At 56.6% G+C, this 22,323-nt stretch overlaps 1 protein-coding gene across 12 annotated transcripts in view; it reads right to left on the bottom strand.

Annotated features, from left to right (window-relative positions):
* Positions 1-15,941: 15,941 nt before the first annotated feature.
* UBE3A (ubiquitin protein ligase E3A) overlaps positions 15,942-22,323 on the bottom strand; it is a 55,850-nt gene continuing 49,468 nt past the window's right edge. For all 12 annotated transcript variants that reach the window (XM_039853402.1, XM_039853392.1, XM_039853390.1 and 9 more), the window contains 2 exons: positions 17,106-17,249; positions 15,942-16,681 (listed from right to left, as the gene is read on the bottom strand). In XM_039853402.1, the coding sequence (XP_039709336.1) occupies positions 16,561-16,681; positions 17,106-17,249 (265 nt within the window). In that variant the 3' untranslated portion in view covers positions 15,942-16,560. The remainder of the gene's footprint in view (positions 16,682-17,105; positions 17,250-22,323) is intronic.

Here is a 22,323-nt window from a genome sequence, read left to right as displayed (position 1 = left end):
TGTGTGCATTTTTTTTTTCAATATATCGTAAAAATTTTTGGAGATTTTTGACAATCTGGAATAAACTTGCAGATCAACGGCATAGCCTAAAAGATTAAAAAAACAAGGAAAAAGGAAAAGTTAGGTATGTCATGAATGCATGAAACATGTAGATACAAGTTCGGCATTGACTACCATAAAATATGCATAAATACACAAGAAAGTAAAAATTTATCAAAGCTTTTACACACAAACACAGACCACACATGTTGGCTTTTACAGTAGAAATAAAGAAATGCATAAATGCAGCATTGAACCACGGCTGCATCAAATTAAACTAGAGTATGTAGTGTGACGATACCAGGGTAATCATTTCGGAGCCACCGCTGTTGCTTTCGTGGTGAGCTCGGGTGCCCCCCGCTGAAAATGCCCCGGGGGCTCATCGCCTCCGAGTAGCTCATCCCTCCGGGAAAGTGTGTCACGGTGCAAAGTGACCTCTTGTGCTTCTTGCGTGTTTTTCATTGTTTCACGCAGTGCCACCAGCCTCGAACAGCAGCGCGGGACCCGTGTGCGGGGCCATGAGGGACGCCGGCGGCGCCTCCGAGGGGACGGTCGGGACGTGACAGGAAAGGGCCGAGTCGCTTGATGGGTGCCGCGGGCTGCAGCCGTGGGCGCCCTCCGAGCCCAGGAAAATGACCGCAGCGTAAGAACCCCAGGGAGAAAGACAAGGAGAGAGGCGAAGCCGGCGCCTCAGCCGCGGGAGCAGGAGGGAGGCCGTCGTGTGGCGTGGCGAAGGCAGGTGTGCGGGCATGGGATCGCTGCACGGAGGCCACCGCGATGGCCGGCCCGGGGGAAGGGAGGCCGTCCCCTGACCGCTGAGCTGGAGGAAGGAGAGGGACGTGAGCCCGGAGAGGTTTGTCTGAGAAGCGTCAGGATGACAGAAGCCGCTGTGCGCAGCAGGCGGCGGCGGCGACGTTCCAGACGCCACTGAGAAAGTCGGGGAGGAAGGAGGACGTCGGCCTGAGCCCGATGTGGATGCAGGCGGGAGCCGGGCCTGGAGAGAAGGCAGCCCCGCGGCCCCGGGAGGCAGAGGGGCGCAGCGGGGCTTCGGGGACAAGGAGGGCCGGCCCGGCCCCCGCGACGCCGCCAGCCCCAGCCAGCACGGAGGCCTGGACCAGGACGCTGTTTCCGGACTGGCTCCATCACCGCTTTGTCCTTGGTCGGAAGGGCCAGGAAGGGAGGGGCTGTCTGCCTTGCGAAGCTCGTTTGATGTCGCGCGGTGTCCCCGGCCACCAGGAGCCCGTGAGTTCAACACCAAAGGCATCGGAGCGGTCTCCTTGTCCCCAAACACGTGTCCAATTCGGCCTCGATCGGGGGGTCGTAAGGATGTTCAAGGCTGGTCACACAGGTCTCTGTGGAGAGGGCTGGCACCACCACGGGAGAGAAGCTGACAGGGGACGTGGAGCCGCAGCGGTGGCACCACTGAAGATGCCACCGTCGCTGTAGGAAAAGCTGCGAGAGTCACCACGCCCACGCCTGCTCCGTTCCTGCCGCACACGGCCATGGACGGACCCTGCCGTGACCCCAGGGACTACAGCGGCCACCGAGGACTCACGGCACAGCGGATGTGGCAGAGGTGGGGAGAGGACGGCGTCCAGAGTGGACCGGGGACCTGGAGAGCTGAGGACGGCAGAGCAGAGGGACGAGGGGACAGGACGGCACAACAGAGGAACGAGAGGACAGAAGGGCAGCTATGAGAGAGACGGGGCAGGAGAACCCAGCAAACAAGAGACGAGGACAGAACCAACCTAGCAGAAGAGACGAGGACGGAGGACCTCGAAACGCGCGGATCGGGTCTCTTTCGCGGGTTTCGGTCGGATCTTTCGCGGATCGAGACTCTTTCAGCGTCGCGTTTCTTTCTTTCAGGTTTCAAGACTCCGGTCTCGCTCGCTTTTCGTTTCGGTTTCTCGCTCGCTAAAACAAACTCTTTCGCTCAAGATCGGCTCTCAGCTCTTTCCTTTTTCGACTCTCTCAAGGACATCTCGGCTAAGTTTTCAGGACTCGGCGTTCTTTCTCGAGTTTAAAGTTTTGGTTTCTTTCCCCGGCACTCAGGCTCAGAAGGCTCTTTCTCTTTCTTCCACTCTTAAAACTCACTCTCTTTGCACTCACTCAAGATAAACTCTTTCTCAAAAATACTCTGCTCTTAATCAGCCTCTTTCAGCTAAGAACGAGGGATAGCACAGCAGAGGGACGAGGGGACAGGACGGCGCAGCAGAGGGACGGAGGCTTGATGGAGGCGAGTGTTTCCCCCTGGGCCTGGCGCCGAGCGGGCGGAGCTGCGGACAGAGGACGCTGGGGAGCCCGGCGGAGGGGCCGGTCATCGAGGACTGACTCGGACTCCTTCTCGACGCGGCCCTCGTGTGACACGGCACTGAAGCCGCAGCTCACGTGGAGGGAGGAGTGAACCGGACACACGTCCTCAGAGGAACGAGGGAGCAGGAGGCAGCCGCGACGCCGTCCCAGGGAGTGTGCCCGCCTGGCCTGTCCCCGGTTGGTGTGAGCGGCCCTCAGCGCGCTGTGCAAAGGACGGACGTCGCGACAGCCCGCGTCCACCCAACGACCGTGCCACACCGCTGCTGAGCTTGTCTGATGTGTGCGTGTGTCTTCGCGTGGAGACCTGGCAGCCCTGGCGGGACCGAGAGTCGGTTTGTGTCATCATCATCGTCGTCGTCATCGTCGTCGTGTTCTTCAGGGAGGACGCCGCGTGCGGGGCTGCGAGCGACGTGGGCCGGCTCGGCGGGCGGAGGCTCGAGGTAAGTGAGTGCTGCTCGCTGCGGCTCACGAGGCGGTAGCTTCATGACTCTGCTCTCAAAGTGCGTCCCTGTGCAGTGTGACTCGTAACGGAGACACTGCGTCAGGCGAGGGTGACGTGCACTGTCCCCATACTGTGTCATCAACACGAGGGCTGCTGTCTGCCGCGGAATCTCTCACGACTCGCCCGTGAGTGTGCAGGCCGGGCCGCCGCGGGCCGGTCACTTCGCTGCAGGCTCATCAGCCATCATTACGCCTGCAAACAAGGACGGATCCCTTTCTCACGTTACCTTTTCGTTTTAGGGTCTAGTGTCAGTTACACTCGTAGCATAAGACAGTACTGATTTACATGCTGACAGATGGTGCATCCTGTAAGCCAATGACGTATACTTAAGGCGTCGGTAAATGCAGCAAACTGCTGTAAATGTATCCTCCTCACGATTTTTATCAACGCAGCATACGATACACGTAACAGAATGTCTTACAGGACGTCTGCGTTATTGGTAGGGCTTCTGGTCAACAGTAGGCGATCAGTCGTTCAGTTTTTGGGGAGCCAAAAGTAATACACAGACTCTTGACCGTGCGGGGGGCTGTGCCCCTGTCCCTCATGTTGTTCAAAGGTCAACTGTATTTTCAGTTCTTAAGAGACTTAGGAGCAAATTAAACCTACAGTTAAAAATGAAACGATAAAGAGCAAAATTAATGAAATTATAAGTGAAAATATACGTAAAAAGAAAAATGGGTAAAGTCGAAAACGGATCGATGAATAGTATTGGTAAAATTCTAGCCAGACAGGTTAAGGGAAGAAAAAAGCCAAGACACAAATACCAGTATCTAGACACGTGAGGAGGAGAATCACTCGAGATTCTGTAGGTATTGCCATAACAATAGGGCCATTTATAAACATGTTCGTGCATAAATCCCCGTATTTATACCTATAGATTTGATAAATAAAATGGAAAAATTTCTTGATAAACTCAAACTGCCAAAATTCAGTCAAGTAGTAGATTATCTGAAGAATCCTTTTTTAATGAAATGAATTTGTAATTAAAATCCTTCTCGCAAAGATACTCCAGGTCAGTAGAGCTTCACATTAAACGAAAAATGCCAATTCTACACAATTGTGCAGGAAATTGAAGAAGGAATGCTTTTCAATTTATTCTAAATGAATAGCATAGAATAGGGAAAAAAAATTTAAGGAAAACTATAAAACAATATCCCTTAAGAGCATAAGTGCAAAAAATGATCCAACTTTGAGTGAATGGAATGAGACCATACACAGAGCGAGTCCGTGGCCAGGCAGGATCTAGCCAAGGACTGTGAGGTGGGCTTAACACTTTAAATTCAGTTTGCGATTCCAGCTGACAGACCACGTTGTGTCACTTTCGGGCAATGAGACGTTTATGACTCGGAGTGACCCCGATGAGCCCCGTGCCCGTCTGACAGCCATTGTCACGGCGTCACCGACTGTGTCCGTGTGCGGTGCTGCGCGCCCCCACGACGACTCCGTAGATGCCAGCGTGTCCTTCCTGGTCCCCTCCGCTGTGTCCACGCAGCCCCTCACCTGTCTCCACCGACGACCACCCACTGTCCTCTGTGACTTTGTACATCCGTTTCATTTCTGACTCCACGTGTGAGGGACCGCGTGGTGTTTGTCTGACTTGCCGTCTCATGACACCCTGGGGTCCACCCCGTGTCGTCAGTGGTGAGACGCCGAGCGGTCTGGGGGTGGCCTGCGGGGAGTAGGGGTTGCTTTTGTGGGTGCCGTCGCCGTGTGTGGAGCCTGTGGGGACCCCGGTGTGGCCTGAGCCCGGTCGCTGCTTGTAATCCTGGCCTTTAGAAAGAGTTGGGCGCGTCCCTTCCTCTTCCGCTTCTGGAATAGTCTGGAGAGGGGGCCTTAATCCTCCCTTAGACGCTCGGTAGAGTCACGCGCGGAGCTGTCCTGCCCTGGCCTTGTCTGTCGCATGTCGACTACCCGTTTACGCTGTTACTGGCCCTGGCTGTTGAGTCCCGCTTCCTCCCGGACCAGTCTCAGAAGGTTCTGTGTTTCTGGAGTGAGTTTTGTCCAGGCTGCTCAGTCGTTGCGGTTCCTCTGTCCGTTTTATCATGACTTCCTGGCGTTTCGACCTGGAACTTCCTTTGGAATGGCCGCCTCCGTGTGCGTGTCTTACCTTCCTCTGCTAATTTCTGTTAAGCTGGCAAAACAGATCCCTCTCCCGTCTCAGAGAATCGCTCTGTGTGGGACACAGCCCTGCGTGGCCTGCGTGCTGGCGACACGGGCGGGCTGGAGCCGCAGTGGGGCCGAGTCCAGGTGTCCCGCGGAGTGTGGCCCCGGGCGCAGAGGCTGGATTTCTAGAGCCGCTGTGGTTACTGTAATAAGCACGTGGCGCCTTTTCACGTTGCCGCTGTGGCGGGCGACGCCGACTGTCGAAGGCAGAGCAGCCTCGCGGTCCCGGACGGACGCCACGTGTTCCCGGACGTTTGCGTCTGTGCGCACGAGGGTTCCAGGCCTACGATTTTCCGCTAACGTCCACCATCCGAGACTTTCCGGTCGCCGAGTTCTGTTGTATTTTCACTGTGGCCTGGACACATGCTTTATAGGACTTGGGTATTACTTTTATTTCTGCAGTGAATGTCCATACATAAAATTATTGATTTCGAAGCGTACGGGCCACTGGCTTTCCGTGCATTCGCTCGGGTGTCCAGCCGTCACCTCGACCTCGGTCCCCAACGTCCTCAGCGAGGAAACGCCGCATCGGTCAGGCAGCCGGCCCTCAACCCGCCTCACGGCCTCCGACTACCAGCGGCGGGCTGTTTTCAGAGATTTACCGATTCAGGATATTTTAAATTAAATGACTAAAATACAGAAGTGAAATCGTGTGGAGCGTGGCCTTCTGCACCCGGCTTCGTTCGGGTAGCGCAGCATTTCTCGGGGTCGTCCTCGTTGGCGGCGTGTACCAGCGCCTCGTTCCTCCTTCGGACTGAAAAGTAACGTTACCCTATTCATTAGTCAATGACTATTTATTAGTCAATGAACATTTGGGGTTTTCCCGTATTTTGACTGTTGTTGCTAATGTTGCTACGAACGTGAGCGTAAACATGTTGGCTTGGATGCTTCAGTTCTTTTGGGCACAGGCCCGTTAGCATAGTCTCCGGGTCAGATGGTAATTCTGTGTTTAATTTACTTAGGAACTGCCAAGCTGGTTCCACAGGGGCTGTTATTTTAGGTTCCCAGCCACAGTGGATGGACGAGGATGGCCATTTGGTAATTTCCGGTTTTTATCATAGCCACTTGTGCAGGTGTGAAGTGGTATCTTGTGTTTTGTTTTGTTTTGTTGTATGGTTTTGGTGTTTATTTCCCTAGTAATTACTATGATGAGCATCTGGTAATGGGGTTGCTCGCCACTGGTATATCTTATTTGGAGAAAGGTCTATTTAAGTACTTTGGCCATTACGTAAATTTCTTTAATGCAGAATTGTTACGAGTTCCTTAAATATTCTGGACAGAGGTATTTGTGTGTTTCCTGTGACCGGGGATCTTTGCCTCTTCACAGGCTTTGAGTTCCTGCCCTGCATCCTGCATCCTCGCGTGATGGACTTCCCTAGGGTTTCTTGTAAGGCAGGTCCGATGATAAGAAACTCTTTCACCTTCCGTTTCTTTGGGATTATCTTAATTTCTCCTCCACTTTGAGGGACAGTTTTGGTACATACAGAATTCTCGTTGACAAGTTTGTTTTTTGTTTTTTGTTTTTCCTTTCAGCCTTTTAAGTATATGATCCCACTGCCTTCTGGCCACGAGATCTCTGTTAAAAGAATTCAGCAAATCTTACTGGACACCCCGTGTCCACGAGCTACTTCTCTCTTGCCGATTTCAAAATTCTGGCTTTGCCTTTTGATTATAATGTGTCTGTTTGAATTTATCCTATTTGTAGTTTGTTGGGATTCTTGGATTTAAAGATTTGTGTTTTTCAACCAAATTGAATAGATTTTAGCCATTATTTCTTCAAATGGCCTCTCCCTTCTCCACCTGGGAACCCCAAGTACATCCATCGGTTGACTTGCTGATGGCTTACAAGTCTTCCTCGCTCTTCAGACTTGATCATTTCAATTGTCCTGTCGTCAAGGCTGCTAATTCTTTCTTCTGTCTGTTCAAATCCGTTCTTAAACACCGCTAGTGAGAATTTCAATTCAGTTATTGTATTTTTCAGCCCCAGAAATTCTCTTTGGTCCCTCTTTATAAATTCTGTTGATATTCTCCCTTTGTTCATACATGATTTTCCTGATTTAGTGGGAGTTTTTTTTTGTTTTTTTTGTTTTTGTTTTTGTTTTTGTTTTTTGTTTTTGGTCTGTGTTTTCCTTTAGCTATTTGAGCAGATATAAGACAGTTCCTTTAAAGTCTTTCTTCAGAAAGTCTAATATCTGTGCTTCTTAAGAGAGTTCCTGCCATTTTACTTTCTTTTTTGAATTGACCTTGTCTTCCTGTCTCGTCGTACGTGTTGTGATTTTGTGTTTTGGCTGAAAATAGGCGTTTGCAAAAACAGGCAGCTCTCCCAGTCTCTGTAGACTGTTTCTGTGCCATATCAACCCTGCGGCGCTCAGCTGGGCATCCTGACGCGGGCACCAGCCGAGGCGAAGCTTCGGGTCCGCTCAGGGCTTGCATCTTCTCTGTGCCCCTGTGCGCCTTTCTCAAGTCTCCTGTCTACATACACACGTCCTTTTGAATGTCATCCTCTCCCAGAGTCTCACTGGGGCTTTAGACGGTCCATCGTGTGACTTTCACCATCCATCGGTGGCTGCTGCTTTTCCCCATTTGGCCTTGCGTCAGGTGAGACAGAGACCAGCCCCCAGGCAGGTGACGTTCCACGGCCTCTTCTCCCCCTCCTTCTCCTTCTTGAAGGAAAGAATTAGGAACCGAGCTTCCACCTCCAGACCAAGACCACACCGTGCCGGGGAGACGGGGCGGACGGTCGGAGTTAAAAAGCCATGAGACTTCGGACATCAGGGAATGCGCTGTTTTCTTTTGTCTTTAAAAATTTTATTTTTTTTCAGTCACAGTTGACATACAATATTATATCAGTTTCCGTGTACGACAGTAATTAGACGTTTATATAACTTAGGAAGCGATCACCCCAATAAAGCAAGCACCCATCTGACAGCACACGGTTATTCCAGTGTCATGGCTATATTCCTGTGGCATACTGCACATCCTCGGGGACGTTTTCATGCTACCAGTGAGCACTTCTTAATCCCGACCCCCGTTTTCAAACACCCCCAACCCTCTCCCATCTGGCAACCATCAAGATGATCTTTACGAGCTTGTTTCTGATTTGTTCATTAATTTCGTTCTTTAGATAACACATGTGAGTGAAATCATCTGGCGTTTGTCTCTCTCTGTCTGACTCACTCCACTCGGCACAATGCCCGCTAGGTCCATCCATGTTGGCGCAGGTGGCGAGATTTCATTCCTTCTTCACGGCTCAGTGATGTTCCACTGTGTATAGGTGCCACCTTTTCTTTATCCATCATCCACGGGTGGACCCCTAGGTGGCCTCCATGTCTTGGCTGCTGTAAATACTGCTGTACTGAACATATAGATGTACATGTCCCTCTGAAGTAGCGTTTAGGTTTCTTTGGATAAATACCCGCAGTGGGATTACTGGTCCTGCCGTGTCTCTCGTTATGGCCATTGATTTAAAGTCTGCTTTGTCTGGTGTAAGTATTGCTACCCCAGCTTTTTATTTTTTGTGTCTATTTTCATAAAATACCTTTTTCCGTCCCTTTCCTTTCAGTCCGTGTGTCTTTCGATCTGCAGTGAGTCTCTTGTAGGCGGTGTGTGGAAGGGTCTCGCTTTCTTATCCAACAGCCCCTCACTGTCTTCTGATTTGAGCATTTAATCCATTTACATTTAAAGTAATTGTCGATAGATAAGTAGTAATTGCTATTTTATTGATGATATTTCATCTTTTATTGCCTTCTTAAAGAAGTCCTTTTAACATTTCCTATAATATACTGGCTTGGCGGTGACGGACTTTAGCTTTGTATTGTCTGGGAGGCTCTTTATCTGTCTTTGTGTCTAAGTGACGGCCTTGCTGGGTGGAGTCATCTTGGATGTGGGCCCTGGCTTTACATCACTTTATCTCCAGTCCCTTCTGGCCTGCAAAGTTCCTGTCGAGAAATCAGCTGACCGTCTTCTGGCAGCTTCCTGGTAGGTATCTAACTGCTTTTCTCTCGCTGCTTTTAAGATTCTCTCCTTGTCTTTAACCTCCGGTACTTAATTAGGCTGCGTCTCGGTGTGGGCGTCTGTGGGTTCATCTTGTTCGGGACTCTCCACTTTTCCGGGGCTTGTGTGTCTATTTCCTTGGTCAGGTTAGGGAAGTTTTCTGTCATTATTTCTTCCAATAGGTTTTCAGTTCCTTGCTCTCTTGCTGCTTCTGGGCCCCCTGTGGCACTCTTGATGTCCCAGAGGCCCCTTAAACTGTCCTCAGCTTTTAGATTCTCTTTTTTGTCGCTGTTCTAACTGGGTGTTCTCTGCTCCCTCGTCTTCCAAATCACTGATCGAGTCCTCTGCTTCCTCTGATCTGGTGATTCCCTCCAATGTGTTTGCCACTTAAGTTATCGTAGTCTTCATTTCCAACTGGTCCGTTTTTTATGTTTTTTATCTCCATTGTTATGTTTCCTGTCTCTTTGTCGAAATTCTCACTGAGATCATTGAGCATCCTTATAACCAGTGCTGTGAACTCTGCATCGAGTAGATTGCTTGTTTCCATTTTAATTCCTTTTTTCTGGAGCTTTGTTTTTTCAATTGGGAAGCATTTCTTTGTCTCCCCATTTTGGCTTCCTCCCTATGTTTGTTTCTATGTATTCGGTAAGGCTGCTATGTTTCCTGACCTTAGTAGAGTGGCCTTGTATAGTAGGTGTCTTGTGAGGCCCGGTGGCAGAGTCTCCCTGGTCACCTGAGCTGGGTGCTCCAGGTGTGTCCCCTGTGTGGGCTGCGCGTGTCCTCCTGCTGCAGTTGAGCCTCGATTGCTCTTGGCACGTCAGTGGGAGGGACTGCCCCTCGGGCTGATGGTCGTGAAGACTGGCCGTGACTATGAGCTGTTGCACAGGGCTGTGGTCCAAAGCTGGCCACTGAATGTGTTGGTTCTGGGGTTTTTTGGGAAGGGCCAAGGTCAGCCATTGCCTGTGCCCTACCTGGGGCCACCTGGTACGAGCTACAGAGTGATCTGAAGACGGTTGTCACTTGTGCTGGGCGTGGAGGCACCTTGGGAGAGGCTGAGCTGCAAACTGAAGCCTTTTGCCACTAGTGCCAGGCTGGGGGCTGCTCAGCAAGAGGTGTGGGGCCCGTGGAGGCCAGATGCGGCTTGTTTGGGGTTTCTGGGCCTTTCGGAGATTTTAGATAAGTCCACAGCATAAGCCAAGACAGGCCATTTGCATGGAAAAGCCACTGGAGGCGGTTTGGGGTGCCCGTGTGTTGGGAGGGGTGGAGTCTCAGGGAATCCCATGGGCGGGGCAAGCAGTGTCAGCCAGGCTGACGGACACTCAGTATGGAGGGGAAAGAGGACCTAACAAAGGTCCCCCCAGCCTTCGCCCTGATGCAGAGAACTCCGTCCCTCCCCATGTGTACCTGGCACCTGTTGAGCTGCGGCTCCAGCGCTGGAGCTCAGAGCAAGTTGTCAGTGGTGAGTCCGCGCTGGCCCTTAAGAGGATGCCCGGGGCTCCTGCTGCCCTGTCCCTCGGCCACCATCCCCACTGGTTTTCATAGCCAGAGGTCGTGGGGCTTCTGTCTCTAGCACTGGAACCTGGGCTGGGGAGCCCAGTGTGGGGCCGGGACCCCTCATTCCTGTGGAGGGACCTCTGCCTTTAACCGTCGCACCGGGGCTTGGGACCCGCCTGTTCCGCGCCTGTTCCTCCCGCCGCTCTCAGGTGGCCTTTTCTGTGTGTCCCCAGCTGTGGGACTGTTCAGTAGACCTCAGGCGGTTCTCAGCGATGGCTCTGCGTTTTCGCCGTGATGCTGAGGTGGCCGTGGGGGAGGCAGCACCGCGGTCACCTGCTCCGCCGTGTTGACCGGCAGGCGAACATGGCCTTTCCCTGGTTGGGCGTTTGCGTGGTTGCTGCAGACCCGTCTGTTTCCCGCAGCTTCTCCAGGGTTGTTTTGGATGGTTTCTGGTTCTTTTTAGTGTCTCCATGGGAGAACAAGTTTAGAATTCCTAGCCTGCTATTTTGGTGATGTCACTATTCTGTGTTCACTTTTAAAAACATGGATACTTGTTTAAGGATCCAGAGCACGACCGTGTGCGCCGGAGGATTCCGTGAATTCTGCAGTTATGTGGTGCGTCTTAGAAATGTCACCGAGGCCACGGTGGCTCAGGTGCTGCTCAGGCCTTTATAGCCTTGCTGATTTCCTAACTCTCGAGTCATTTGCAGAGCGTTAGATCTTACTAATAAACGTACCGTGTTACCCTCAGGGGAAGCCAAGAGGGGACACGGCCCGCAGCAGAGGGGGCGGTCAGAGCTGGTACTGGCTGGGCGCTGGGCAGAGCAGTGACTCCTCAGGGAGAAGGGACTCGGGGGTCTGAGGCAGCGAGAAGGTTGGTGGCTGAAGCGGGGCTCAGGGCTTCAGGAACAGTGCTCGGTAAGAGCTTGGGGTCTGCTGGTCTTGAGGTGAGTTGAGGATGAAGTAGGGGACAGGAGGAGGAGGAAGGGCACAGGTGACTTACACACTGTACAGGAAGTGATCAAATGGAGAGAGATTATAGGTCCTAAAAGATGGGGGGTTGAAAAAGAAAAGAAAAAGCCTTAAGAAGTCGCGACCTTCTTTTATAGTGGCCGGGCCACAAACGCTCAGGGTGCTGGTAGGACAGACGCAGCTGCTGATTTGAAGGCGCTTATGTAAACAGGACATGGCTTGAGGGGTGACAGCCACAGTCAGGAATTTAGGCCAGCGGCCACCAACCTTTTTGGACCAGGGACCAGGGCTCCTGTGAGCATCTGCCGCCTGAGGGTCTGAGGCGGAGCCGAGGCTGCGATGCCCACGCTGGGGAGCTGGGGAGCGGCTGCAGGAACAGACGAGGCTTCGCTCACCTGCCCGCCGCTCACCTGCTGTGCGGCCCGGCTCTGGTCTGCGGCCCGGGGATTGGGCCCTGCTTTAGGGCTTCTGCAGGCTGCCGCCAGTGCCATCCGGGGGGCTCTGTGGCCCATGCTCCTGTCACCTTGTGTAGAGGTCTCACATCCAGGTAGGGCCCCCGTTCCTGAGCATCCAGGGACCGACTGGCACTAAGTGCTGTGCCCTCGGCAAGGGTACCTACCCTCACGTCTCCCCGCACCTGTGCGTGTCAGTCCACATGTCACCACTGGCGAAGGGCCCGGCCTCAACCGGCTGACCAGCTCCAGCCTCGAGCGGTTCACAGTCAAGTCGTGCGAAGCAGCTTTCTAACCAGCTGCACGACCCTGTTAGACTCTGAACCTCACAGGCCTGTTAACGACCTCGTCACAAACCTCCCCACCGCCCCCTGCTCGGAGCCAGACGGATGACGAGGGACTCTGAGCACCTGCACGCGCTGGATGGTCACCGCACGGGCTGTCCAGCCCTTCCTGTCACACACAAACGGGTGGCCTGCCCTGAGGAAGGGGGACACTTCGGGTGGAAGCTGGGCCTGCTGTAGACAGGACGTGCAGAAGCCCCCGGCCACCAGAGTGTGAGCGCCCTGGCTCCCTGAGAGACATGGGAGCCCAGGCCGGAGCCCTGTGTTCAGTGTCCACACATCGCCAGGCCCCTCGCAGTTCTGCGGACAGAATGCTGGCTGCACAGTCCCCAGGGGGCAGCGAAATGCCCAGACCCGGGCGGGCAGCTCACGGAGAAGCCACTGTCAGAGCTGGAGCTGGCGCTTGTCAGGGAAGTTGGCCCTGCTCTGTGTGGAGACCTACGTCCTGCTCAGGCCTGACCTTCCATTGGGAGGGCGAGAACTTGCTGGAAAGGAAGCCATTTTGGAGAAGGCGGCCACGAAGTGGCACGAAGCTCAGGTCACGGAGCAGACGGCTTTATATAGATGATGCCCGGTTGCTAGGCAACAAAGACCTGGTCGGCCAGCTCGCACGTGTTACCAAACTGCCCGGCACCTTGGGGGACGAACGAGCCGGGGCGGTAGAGCACGGTGGCCTTCAGGCTCAGCCCTCGGCCGGGTCTGCTGAAGGTGGCCCGAGGCATGGCAGCCACCGTGATAGGGGGTCTCCCGCCTGAGGCGAGGACGGGCCAGCTCTGGCTTTATCCTCGAGCCTCTGGATGGTCCAGCACAGGGCACCGGAGACAGCTTCCTGTGGCCAGCAGGCCACTGCCTGAGGGGGAGGGGACCACGAGGCACGTTGGCAGCGCTGTGCAGTCACCTCCACGACCCAGATGCCGGCACGAAACCAAAGGGTAAGTTTCTTCGATACAGAGTCAGTGGGGACAGTGCAGGGCACCCCAAGGACAAGCCCCACGGCGCCCCTGCCGCTGTGCCCGACCCCAGCCCTCGGGAGCAGAAGAGCCAGGTCTGGTGGCCAGTGGCCTAGCTGCCCGAGCCTGCGCCTTCCCCGTCAGCGCCCCATGCCAGCGGCCGTGGGGCACAGCGCTGTGCCCGGGGATGGCATGGGGCTGTGGGCCGAGGGGGACAAGTGGGAAGCGCGTAAGCCCCTCTCCCCTCCCCCGTCGACTGCCCGGCCTCGTGGGCCGAACGTCTGCGCACACGATGGATGCGGAGACATGCCACCCGCCCAGCAGTGCGGCCGAGGGACAGACGCCGGGAAGCGTCTGGACGGGTCGCTGTAAGCGAAGAGGGCGGAGACGGGAGTTTGGGGAAGGCCAGCGAATTTATTCCTCCTGTGCTGGGCAGGGCGGGCGCCCAGGGCGGCTGCGAGCAGCGTCCCCACCCTCCGTCCCTGTCCCCAGCACCCACAGCCCGGGAGCCAGGCAGGCAGGGTCCTGCCGGGTGTGGGACCCGAGTTCCCTCAGCTGTCAGGGGAGGGCCAGACAGGACGCTCGGTCCAGCGGCCTTTACCCCTGATCTTCACGTTTCGTCACAAAGGCAGACGCGGCTGGCTGCGCTGGGCAAAGTGAAGCATCGTCGCGTCCTGGGCCTCGCAGGCTGGTCCAGGGGGCTCTGGACGCTGGGCTGGGAGCTTCAGCCACACGGTGGGGACTTCACACCGACAACTTACATTTCAGAACGAGCAGGATGGGCAGAGACGCTTCAGGGAGTGGCCAAGGGTGTCTAGGCCGTCAAGAGGCCCCGGGCCGAGAGGACAAGGCGGCAGAGGAACGAGGGGACACCAGGGGACGAGGACCACACAGGTGACACGAGGGATCGCGACGAGGCCAGAAGTGGGGTTTTAAGGCGGGCGGACACGCCAGGCGGAGGTGCGTGGCCAAGCGCAGCGACCTCAAGGCGTGCCGGGAGACGGGCCAGTGAGCCCAGTGAACCCAAGGCTGGAGTCGGGGGGCGCAGCGGACTTCAGCAGGCGCCTGTCCTGCAGTGCAGGCACCTCGGAGTGGGACGGCAGCGTCCCCCGTGCTCACCCGTGAAAGCCAGGCTGCTGGGCTTGAAAGGGGACCCAGGGACCCGCCCCATGGACCGGTGCTGCGGGGGAGGGGGACATGGTCCACAAGGGTGGTAGCAGGTTAAAACGGGTGCGAAGCAGGACGGGGGACCAAGCCATGGAGAGGGCGCTAGGAAGCCGCTCCTGGGGGGATCCCTGACGAAAAGCTCTCACGGGAGCCGAGTGCGGGGGAGGCCGAGTCCAGTGGTTCCCCTGCCGGGCGGGCGCCCGCAGCCTCGTCCCCTGGACGTGTTCTCCCGCACGGCGCGTGCCAGAACGAAGCCAGGGGGCTCACACCGGGCCTGTCACACGGTCCCGCAGCCCAGGGGACAGCACTCGGTGTCAGGGACCGGCTCATGTGCCGATGCTGCCCGCCGGGCTGCGTGTTCGTGCCGTTAGAAGTTGACATTTTATGTGGGAAACCAATTCTTTTAGTTTACGTTTACTGTTTCCCCCACCCACAGCTTCCTGGAGACTGGGGCCCGACTGCAGAAACCCCAAACATGTACGTACGGGGGTGATGGAGCAGGCGCCCCCCAGCATGCAGCAGCAGGACGGCGGTGAGTGGGCCGGGGCAGCGGCCGGGGACAGCTCGTCGGGGTGGCCAGGGACGTTTCCTCGCGGTATCTTTGGGCCCATTTCAGCTTGCGTTACGTCTGCGTGACGTGGCGAGGTCTCCATCCGACAACCAGACTCAGTCGCCCTTCGGAACGTCACACCGACGCGGGGCTCCCGATAACCACAGCCCCCGACCCCGCAATGCAGGGCCAGGATCGCCGCGCGTCTGTCACGTGACACGCCCCGGGCCCGCCTCTCCCTCCTCACAGGCAGCGCACGCGTGTCCCCCGTGGCAGGACTCAGCTTGGCCCGGGCGCCCCACGCCCCCTCGCCGCACGGAAAGCAGCGTCTTCTCTGTCCGCGAAGCTGCGAGAACGTCCCTGCCTCGTTCAGCGCCGCGTGGGAGAAACCACCATCCCGAGACGCCCTCTGTCCCCGCCGCGTCCGGCGACGTCGGGCACAAGCGCGGCCGGTCGCGAAAGGATGTCACCACGCCTCCCCTTGGTTAAAAATACATTATCCTTTTTATTTTACAGAGCAACTCGAGGTGACCGTCACAGACGCAGACCGGGGCGGAGGCGGCGTCTGCCTGGGCGGCGGCCTGAACCCAGCTGCATCTCCCCACAGCGCAGGACAGGGCAGGTGACACGCACTCTCCGGAGCAGAACGGAGTCTCTGGGGACACGCGCGGGGGCGGGGCGGGGCAGACAGTCCCGTCCCTGTCCCGGCCCGCGCTGCGGAGCAGGGGCTGGCTGGGCGGGCGGCGGCAGCACTGTGGATTGTCTACGTAAAACGCAGGGAAGGGGCACGCGTCTACGGCTAAGTGCACGTCCACGTGCTGTGCTCCTCGCGACCGTGACCCTGTGTCCTCGCACCAGGCCTGAGCAGCCACGTCTTTTGGCCAAATGCACTTTCCCCCAGTAAACTTAAAACACCGAGAACGAACGGAAAACTCCCTGTCCTTCCACTTACTAGGCGACTGGCTACCGAAACAGTTCATTGCAAGACACGTGACGACAGACTGTGGCATGAGTCGCTTTAATTCGCTGCGCTGAGGCTAGAGTGAGGCTGGGGGCGCGGCCGGCCCCCCGCTCCCTCCGCTGGCTCGTTGGGGACAGGGAAGCAGCAGGTGCGTCACACTGTTCTCGACTTCAAGTTTCAAAAGCAGAGTTAAAAAAAATACAGTTCCTGATTCGAGTTAGATACAGGGACGAAAGAGCACGTACTTGAAGGTTACACGGCCTACGCGTGGTGGCGGGATTCTCCTTAGGGGAGCAGGTCTGGTGGTATGATTTTCAATACTCGAAAAGGCTCAACCTCAAGCAGTAATAAACACAAGCAAAAGTGATTTAACCATTAAAATAAATATTCAGAAAAACCTCTCTGTACATACAAGTGAAAGAATAAGTAACACTTTCACGCAAAAAAATAATAATAATAAAGGATTTGTTCGTATGAGGAGCTGAAACCTGCCGTTTCAGCCCACGTGTCCCCAGCAGAGAAGGGAGGCCCAGCTCGGTGACGACGGGCAGCCGCCATCTCACAGCCTTTGCACGGACACCACCACCCATTCATCCATCTCGGACTTATTAAATTCCTTTTTCTTTTATTTTCCTTTTTTTCTTTGTCATTTTCCTGTTTTTACAGCATGCCAAATCCTTTGGCATACGTGATGGCCTTCAACAACCTCTCCTTCAGTTTCTCTTTGCTCGAATATTCCGGAAGTAGAAGGACGTTAAAGCAAGTGTGCGACGTCGGCAACCTGGACGAAGGAGAAGAGAGGACAGTGAGTCCCGGGCCGCGCCCTCCCGTGCGCGCGTCACAGGCCCCCTTTCCGGTCCCGCGCTTGAGCCGAAGCTCCACACCGTCACCCCAGAGGGGGCCAGTGCGGGCTCAAGATGGCTCTGAGGTGGGCGCAGCACTCAAACTCGGTCTCCGAGGTTTCAAAGTCTGGGCTCTGTGATGCTCACTGGAAAATTCCCGCCAACGACTGCGTGCGTCATGTGCCCCGACGCGGCCACCCCGAACGTCTCACGCGACAGGCTTCCCATTCAAAATCCACACCCCACTGCGCGGTTCCAAATCAAGTGAACCCCGGAAGAGTTTTTAACTGGGCAGTGTGTACACGGTGCCTCTGAACCGTTTCCGGCGGCTCGGCGCGCGGCCCCCGCACAGGGACGCGTTACCTCTCCGTGTCCGGGCCGTTCTTGGCGATGATCATCTTGAGCTTCCCCAGCCCGCCCACGGGCGCCCTGTCGGTGCCGGTCGTGAACTGCAGGAACAGTCTCTTCTGCTCATCCGTAAACGAGTGAACGATCTCCCAGAACTCCCTGGGGAGAAAACACATCACAGCTTTAGGTCTGGTGCGGACGGCGGGGACGCTCCGCACCACGGCCGCCTCCGGGGGGATCTGGCCGGCGTGGGGACCCCACGTGCGCACATCAGCGGCGACAGCAGAACTGGGGACCGTGGCCCTGCAGTGAACCGAGAACGCAACTACTCAGAAAACTAAGGATGGAAACAGCAGCTCGTACGTTTCTACGGAAACGGGGCAGCCGCAGAGGAGGCGCCCCCACACCCCACCGATGGCGAACGCCCGGGCAGAGAACGCAGAGCGCCCAGGACCTTGGCCGACGAGAACAGCGAACTCCGAGTGACTGCGGCCCCCGAGCCCGGACGGTGCGCGTGGGGGGTTCACCGCGGGAGGCACACGTGGCCTCCGGACACATGGAGGAACTGAAGTCAGGGAGCACCGGGCCACATGACCCAGTACGAAGACGACCTGGCTGCCACAGTGACAGGAGAGGGATCCCGAGAGACCAGCGACCCCACCTCCAGAAATGCAGACGAGGAAAACAGCCCCAAATCCAAAGCGGGGTTTGTAAAGCGAGTCCAGCAAATACGGGAGAACGAAAACTTCCTGGCAGAAAAAAGCAGAACGGGCGACGGGATGCCACGCTGCATCGTGAAGGGAAACGCAGGGGCCAGCAGGAAGGGACGCCACGCACCGGAGACACGAGAGGGGCGGGCGCCCCGACACGGGAGGCCACGCGAGGCGCTTACGAGACACGCAGGACGGCTGCACGTGCGCGAAGAAGCAGCGCGACCAGTCTCTACGGGGGGACGCGGAGGTCGGACACGACCGTGGGGACGCACGCCAGGCACCCCGACACTGCAGACGGGAAGCCTCCCCGTGGCGCACAGCTCGGCGAGCACGTCAGGGACGAACGACAGACCAGGAAAAGCGCCTGCGCGTCTATCAGAGGCCAACCGGACAGAAAGCTTCTAAAGATGGAGAAAACGAGACGTGAACAGCAAAATGAACAAGACGAAAAGACGTTAACAGCAAGGCAAGATGTCCGCCCCCCGGGCACGAGGGAAACGGCCGCGCTGGAACGTCCCGCACATGGCGGGAGCGTCCCCACCCGCAGGGGCACAGGACACGCTCGCCGCCCGCGTCTGAAGCAACAACTCCCCTTCTGCAGTCTGATGGCAGCCTACGTAGGTGTGAATTACGGTGACATCACCTCTGACAGAAGGGGGGGGAAGAACCGTGTCCCCCACGCGGCGTCCCCCGCAGCCCCCCGCGTGACAGCGACGGACCGCTGTGCTGGCGCAGGGTGGTTTCCAGGGGCGCTGGGAAAATTTCCTTCCTAGGTCTGTTCCATGGAAAGGGCCTGAAGCAAGAATGTTCCAGAGCAAAGGTCACACCTCGTGCCCAGAACCTTCTACACCCAGCCCGCAGTGCTTTCCCACAGAAGTGGCTTAGCTCAGGGTTAGGGATGTTCGTGGTGAGCTGAAACTTTCGAAACTTAACGGGGTCATGTTAAAAGCGTGCCAAGAGTAAGCATCTGAGTATCGTTAAGAATAACGACTGTGAAACACGTTAAATACACAAAGACCCACGAGTTCCTAACAACATTCAGGAAAAGGCAAAACTAAAAATTCAAGCCCAGGTGTCACTACTGAAATGATCGCACCGAGTCCTTACTCTAAAACAACTAAAAACGTTGCATCGCGCCTGTTCTGCTTTTCGAAGTGATCAAACGGCACCCACAAAGAGGAAAGGAACAGCGGGTACACGTGCAGAATGAACAGAAGAAAACTTTCTCCAGATCGCAGACAGGTGGCAGGGGGCTTCGGCCACATCCGGCCGTGGCCCGGGAAGAGCTCTGCCTCTGGGGTGGCTGAAGACCCCCCGGCCCTGACTCCAAGGGCCAGTGCCGCTGTCCAGGGGGCCCGCCACACCAGGCCCAGGCAGCACCCTGTGGCTGGGCACCAGGGCCGAGGGGCGCCGCACAGTGTGCCTGCAGGGCCTGCATGCCCGCCCGCTCCGGTAAACGCGCAAACAGCCCCCAGAATCTCAACCTAACAGCCAGTGTCTAGGGCACAATCCACACCAAGAATCTGTCACACCAAGAACACAGAGGAAAGATAAACTACTGCCGTCGGAAGAAACAGAAAACAGCAAAAGCGGCAGACGTGGGCCCTAACGCATCAGTGATCACCTTAAATGCAAACGTCCCAAACGTGACAATCAGAACACAGAGGCTGACAGAGTGCGTCAAAAGAAAACATGACTCAACTATACGCTTTTGTAAGAAAACACTTCAAATTCAGTGACACAGATAAGTTGGAAGTAAAAAGAGAAAAAGATGCATCACACAAACGTTAAAAAAAACAGGAATAGTTACATTCACATCAGATGCAGAGCACAAAGTTATGAGACACAGTGGCACCTTGCGCCACCCCACCGGGGACACGACTTTAAATGGCACCGAATGACAGGGCCCTGAAGTTCCGGAAGCAGCGCCTGACAGAGGAAAAGGAACGTGATTCTCCACAGCGACTTTAGTCACAGTGTCTCCAAAACGGAAACTAAGTCTTTCAAGAGGCAAACAGTCAAGGAGCCTGGGAAGGCCGCCAAGGAGTAACGGCCGAGCGCCACAGGAGCCGACCGCCGACGCGTGCGGAAACCTGCGGGGCTCTCAAGGGAGTCAGGCTGAGTGCGTGAAGCCGCCCCAAAGGCGACACGCTCCGTGCACTCGTTTATGTCACACTCCCAGAAGGAGGACGGCCTGGGGGACGTCGGCAGAGCTGGCCTGGGCCCTCTCTGTATCATTTCTTACATGAAAATCTACAACGACCTCAAAATAAAAGTTTAATTAAAACAAACCAAAGACGATCCACATCATCAGAGAAGGAGACTCTCAAGGAAAGATCAGCTGAGACCAAGAGACGCCACAGGCTAGAAAGGTCGACGCATCAGAAGCACACGCTGAGGCTCCAATGTGCGCACGTGCTCAACACCTTCGCATACGGGCAGCGGGACTGGCCGCCACTGCGGACCACTCAGCACCCGCCCGAGCACCCGCCAGGACCGGCAGGCAGAGAAACAGCCCAACCACCGCCCAGCAGGACCTACAGCGACGCTGTGCAACAGCCGCCCCGGCACAGGACACACAGAGCGGAAGTGCTCCAGACAGACGAGTTCTCTGGCCACAAAGGGATCAAGCCAGAAATCACAGAAAGAAAACACGAAAACATCCCCAAAGCCCGGACAACACGCCGCACACTTCTATTTACATGAGGGTCAAAGAAGTGTCAGGACACAGCTCAAAAACGACACAGATACGAAGGAAAATGAAAATACAGCACGTCAGAGCATCCGGACCACGCCCACGGCAGGGCTGAAACCGAGATTCGAAGCAGCAGACGCTTCCGACCGGAAAGAGGAAAAGTCTTCAACGACCAGGGTTTCTATGCATGAGCTGGGACGAGAGAGAAAATCAAGAGCTGAAGTCGGTGTAACTGACAACAGGAAGAGGAAGGAAAAGCTGGCTTTTCAATACAATCAACAGATGAGGCTAAAAATAATCGATCAGCTGACCAGAACTGGAATGTTGAATCGTCAGTTTTTAAAATGTAATAAGGCCCCGTTCTTCATTCTACCAAGGAAGAGGGAAAAGCCTGTAAAAACCACAACAGAACACCAGTCATCGCCACCGGGAACAGAAAGGGATGTGCGGGGACCTGGGGACTGCGCGCACAGGTGCCACGGCCGAGGTGAGCGGGCTCGGCTCCTCCCGCACAGCAGATGCCCATGGCCGCCCGTGGGAAGGGAGGTCAACACTCATAGCCGTAAGGAACTGAAGTTGACCTTGAAAAGCTGCCCGAGGAGCGGCTCCGGCTCCGGCCCTGGTGGCCTCCCTGGAGGATCCCACCCGATGCTTAAGGACAGAGGACGCCACACAGACGCAGTCTCTCCGGAGACAGGACAGTCCCGCTCGTTCTGTGAGGCTGGTGAAATGGACAGGACAGAATGCCAGACCGGTCTGTCTCTGGACCTGGACACGAAGGCTGTCCCCCGATTACCAAGTCAGATTCCACTGGGAGCCAAATGGAGTGACGTGGGCCCCCGGGTGTGGAGCCGGGTGCGGTGCTGGGTGCCAGCAGCCCCGTCGCCGAATGTGCCGCCCACGGGCCAGGACCGTGAAGACTGAGTTGGCCAGGGCTCCCCCGGGAGGGGACCGCCTGGAGCCCGTGGAGCACCCACTGGAGTCACATGCCACGTGTCCCGGGGCGACCTCGCGGACCTGGGGCGTCTTGCCCGCCACGTGCCTGGGCCGCTGGTCCCTGCACCGCACCCTGTGGGTGGCGACCCAGTGGCACGTGTCTGAGCATCCACATGCTGACAGGTGCGCCGATGTGCGGTCTGAGAGCGGCCCCCCGCGTAGGGCATGTGCTGTGACCAGACGGGAGGGCCTGGGACGCGACGGTGCACGGCCGGGGACCTCACCCACGCCATGCGCCCGGGCTGCACGAACTCAGAAGCCGACGCGAGGTTAGAGCAAGCAGGACGGCCGCCTCCAGGGAGAGCGGGTGACGGACCAGGAGCGCAGGGCCCTCCGCAGCAGGGCCGGGAAGCACACGGCGCCTGCCAGCGCTGCCGAGCGGAGCGGCGGGCGCGGGGCTCGCCAGTGGGCGCCCGCGGCAGCACACGCCGGGCAGCCAGGAGCTGCAGTGCGACGTCGCCCGGTGACGGGCGTGTCCGGCTCCGCTGTCCCCGTAGGGGACACCCTCACGGGCGAGACCGTCGTGGACCTCGGCTGTACCCCCACGTCAAGCCTGATGGTTAAGGGATGACGGCTTTCTCCACGCAGTCGGGGGACGAGGCGGGGTCTTCACTCGACCATCTCCCTGGGCACAGCACCAAGCCCCCGCTGTGCCGCACGGGTGGCCACGAAGCTCCGCCCCCGGCACGACGGCAGCCACGGAAAAACGACACGCACGACGCCTGCCTGGGCGCAGCGCGGACGAGCCCAGGGGACGGCAACCACCAGCACTTCAAAACAGGCGCCAAATCCATAAAATCGACGACACGGACACGTTCCCACAGAGAAA

Source organism: Pteropus medius, unplaced genomic scaffold (genome assembly GCF_902729225.1).
Source record: "Pteropus medius unplaced genomic scaffold, Ma_sr-lr_union100, whole genome shotgun sequence".
NCBI classification, from domain to species: Eukaryota; Metazoa; Chordata; class Mammalia; order Chiroptera; family Pteropodidae; genus Pteropus; species Pteropus medius.
The sequence above is the reverse complement of the archived record's forward strand: the minus strand, read 5'-3'. Positions and strand labels throughout refer to the sequence as shown.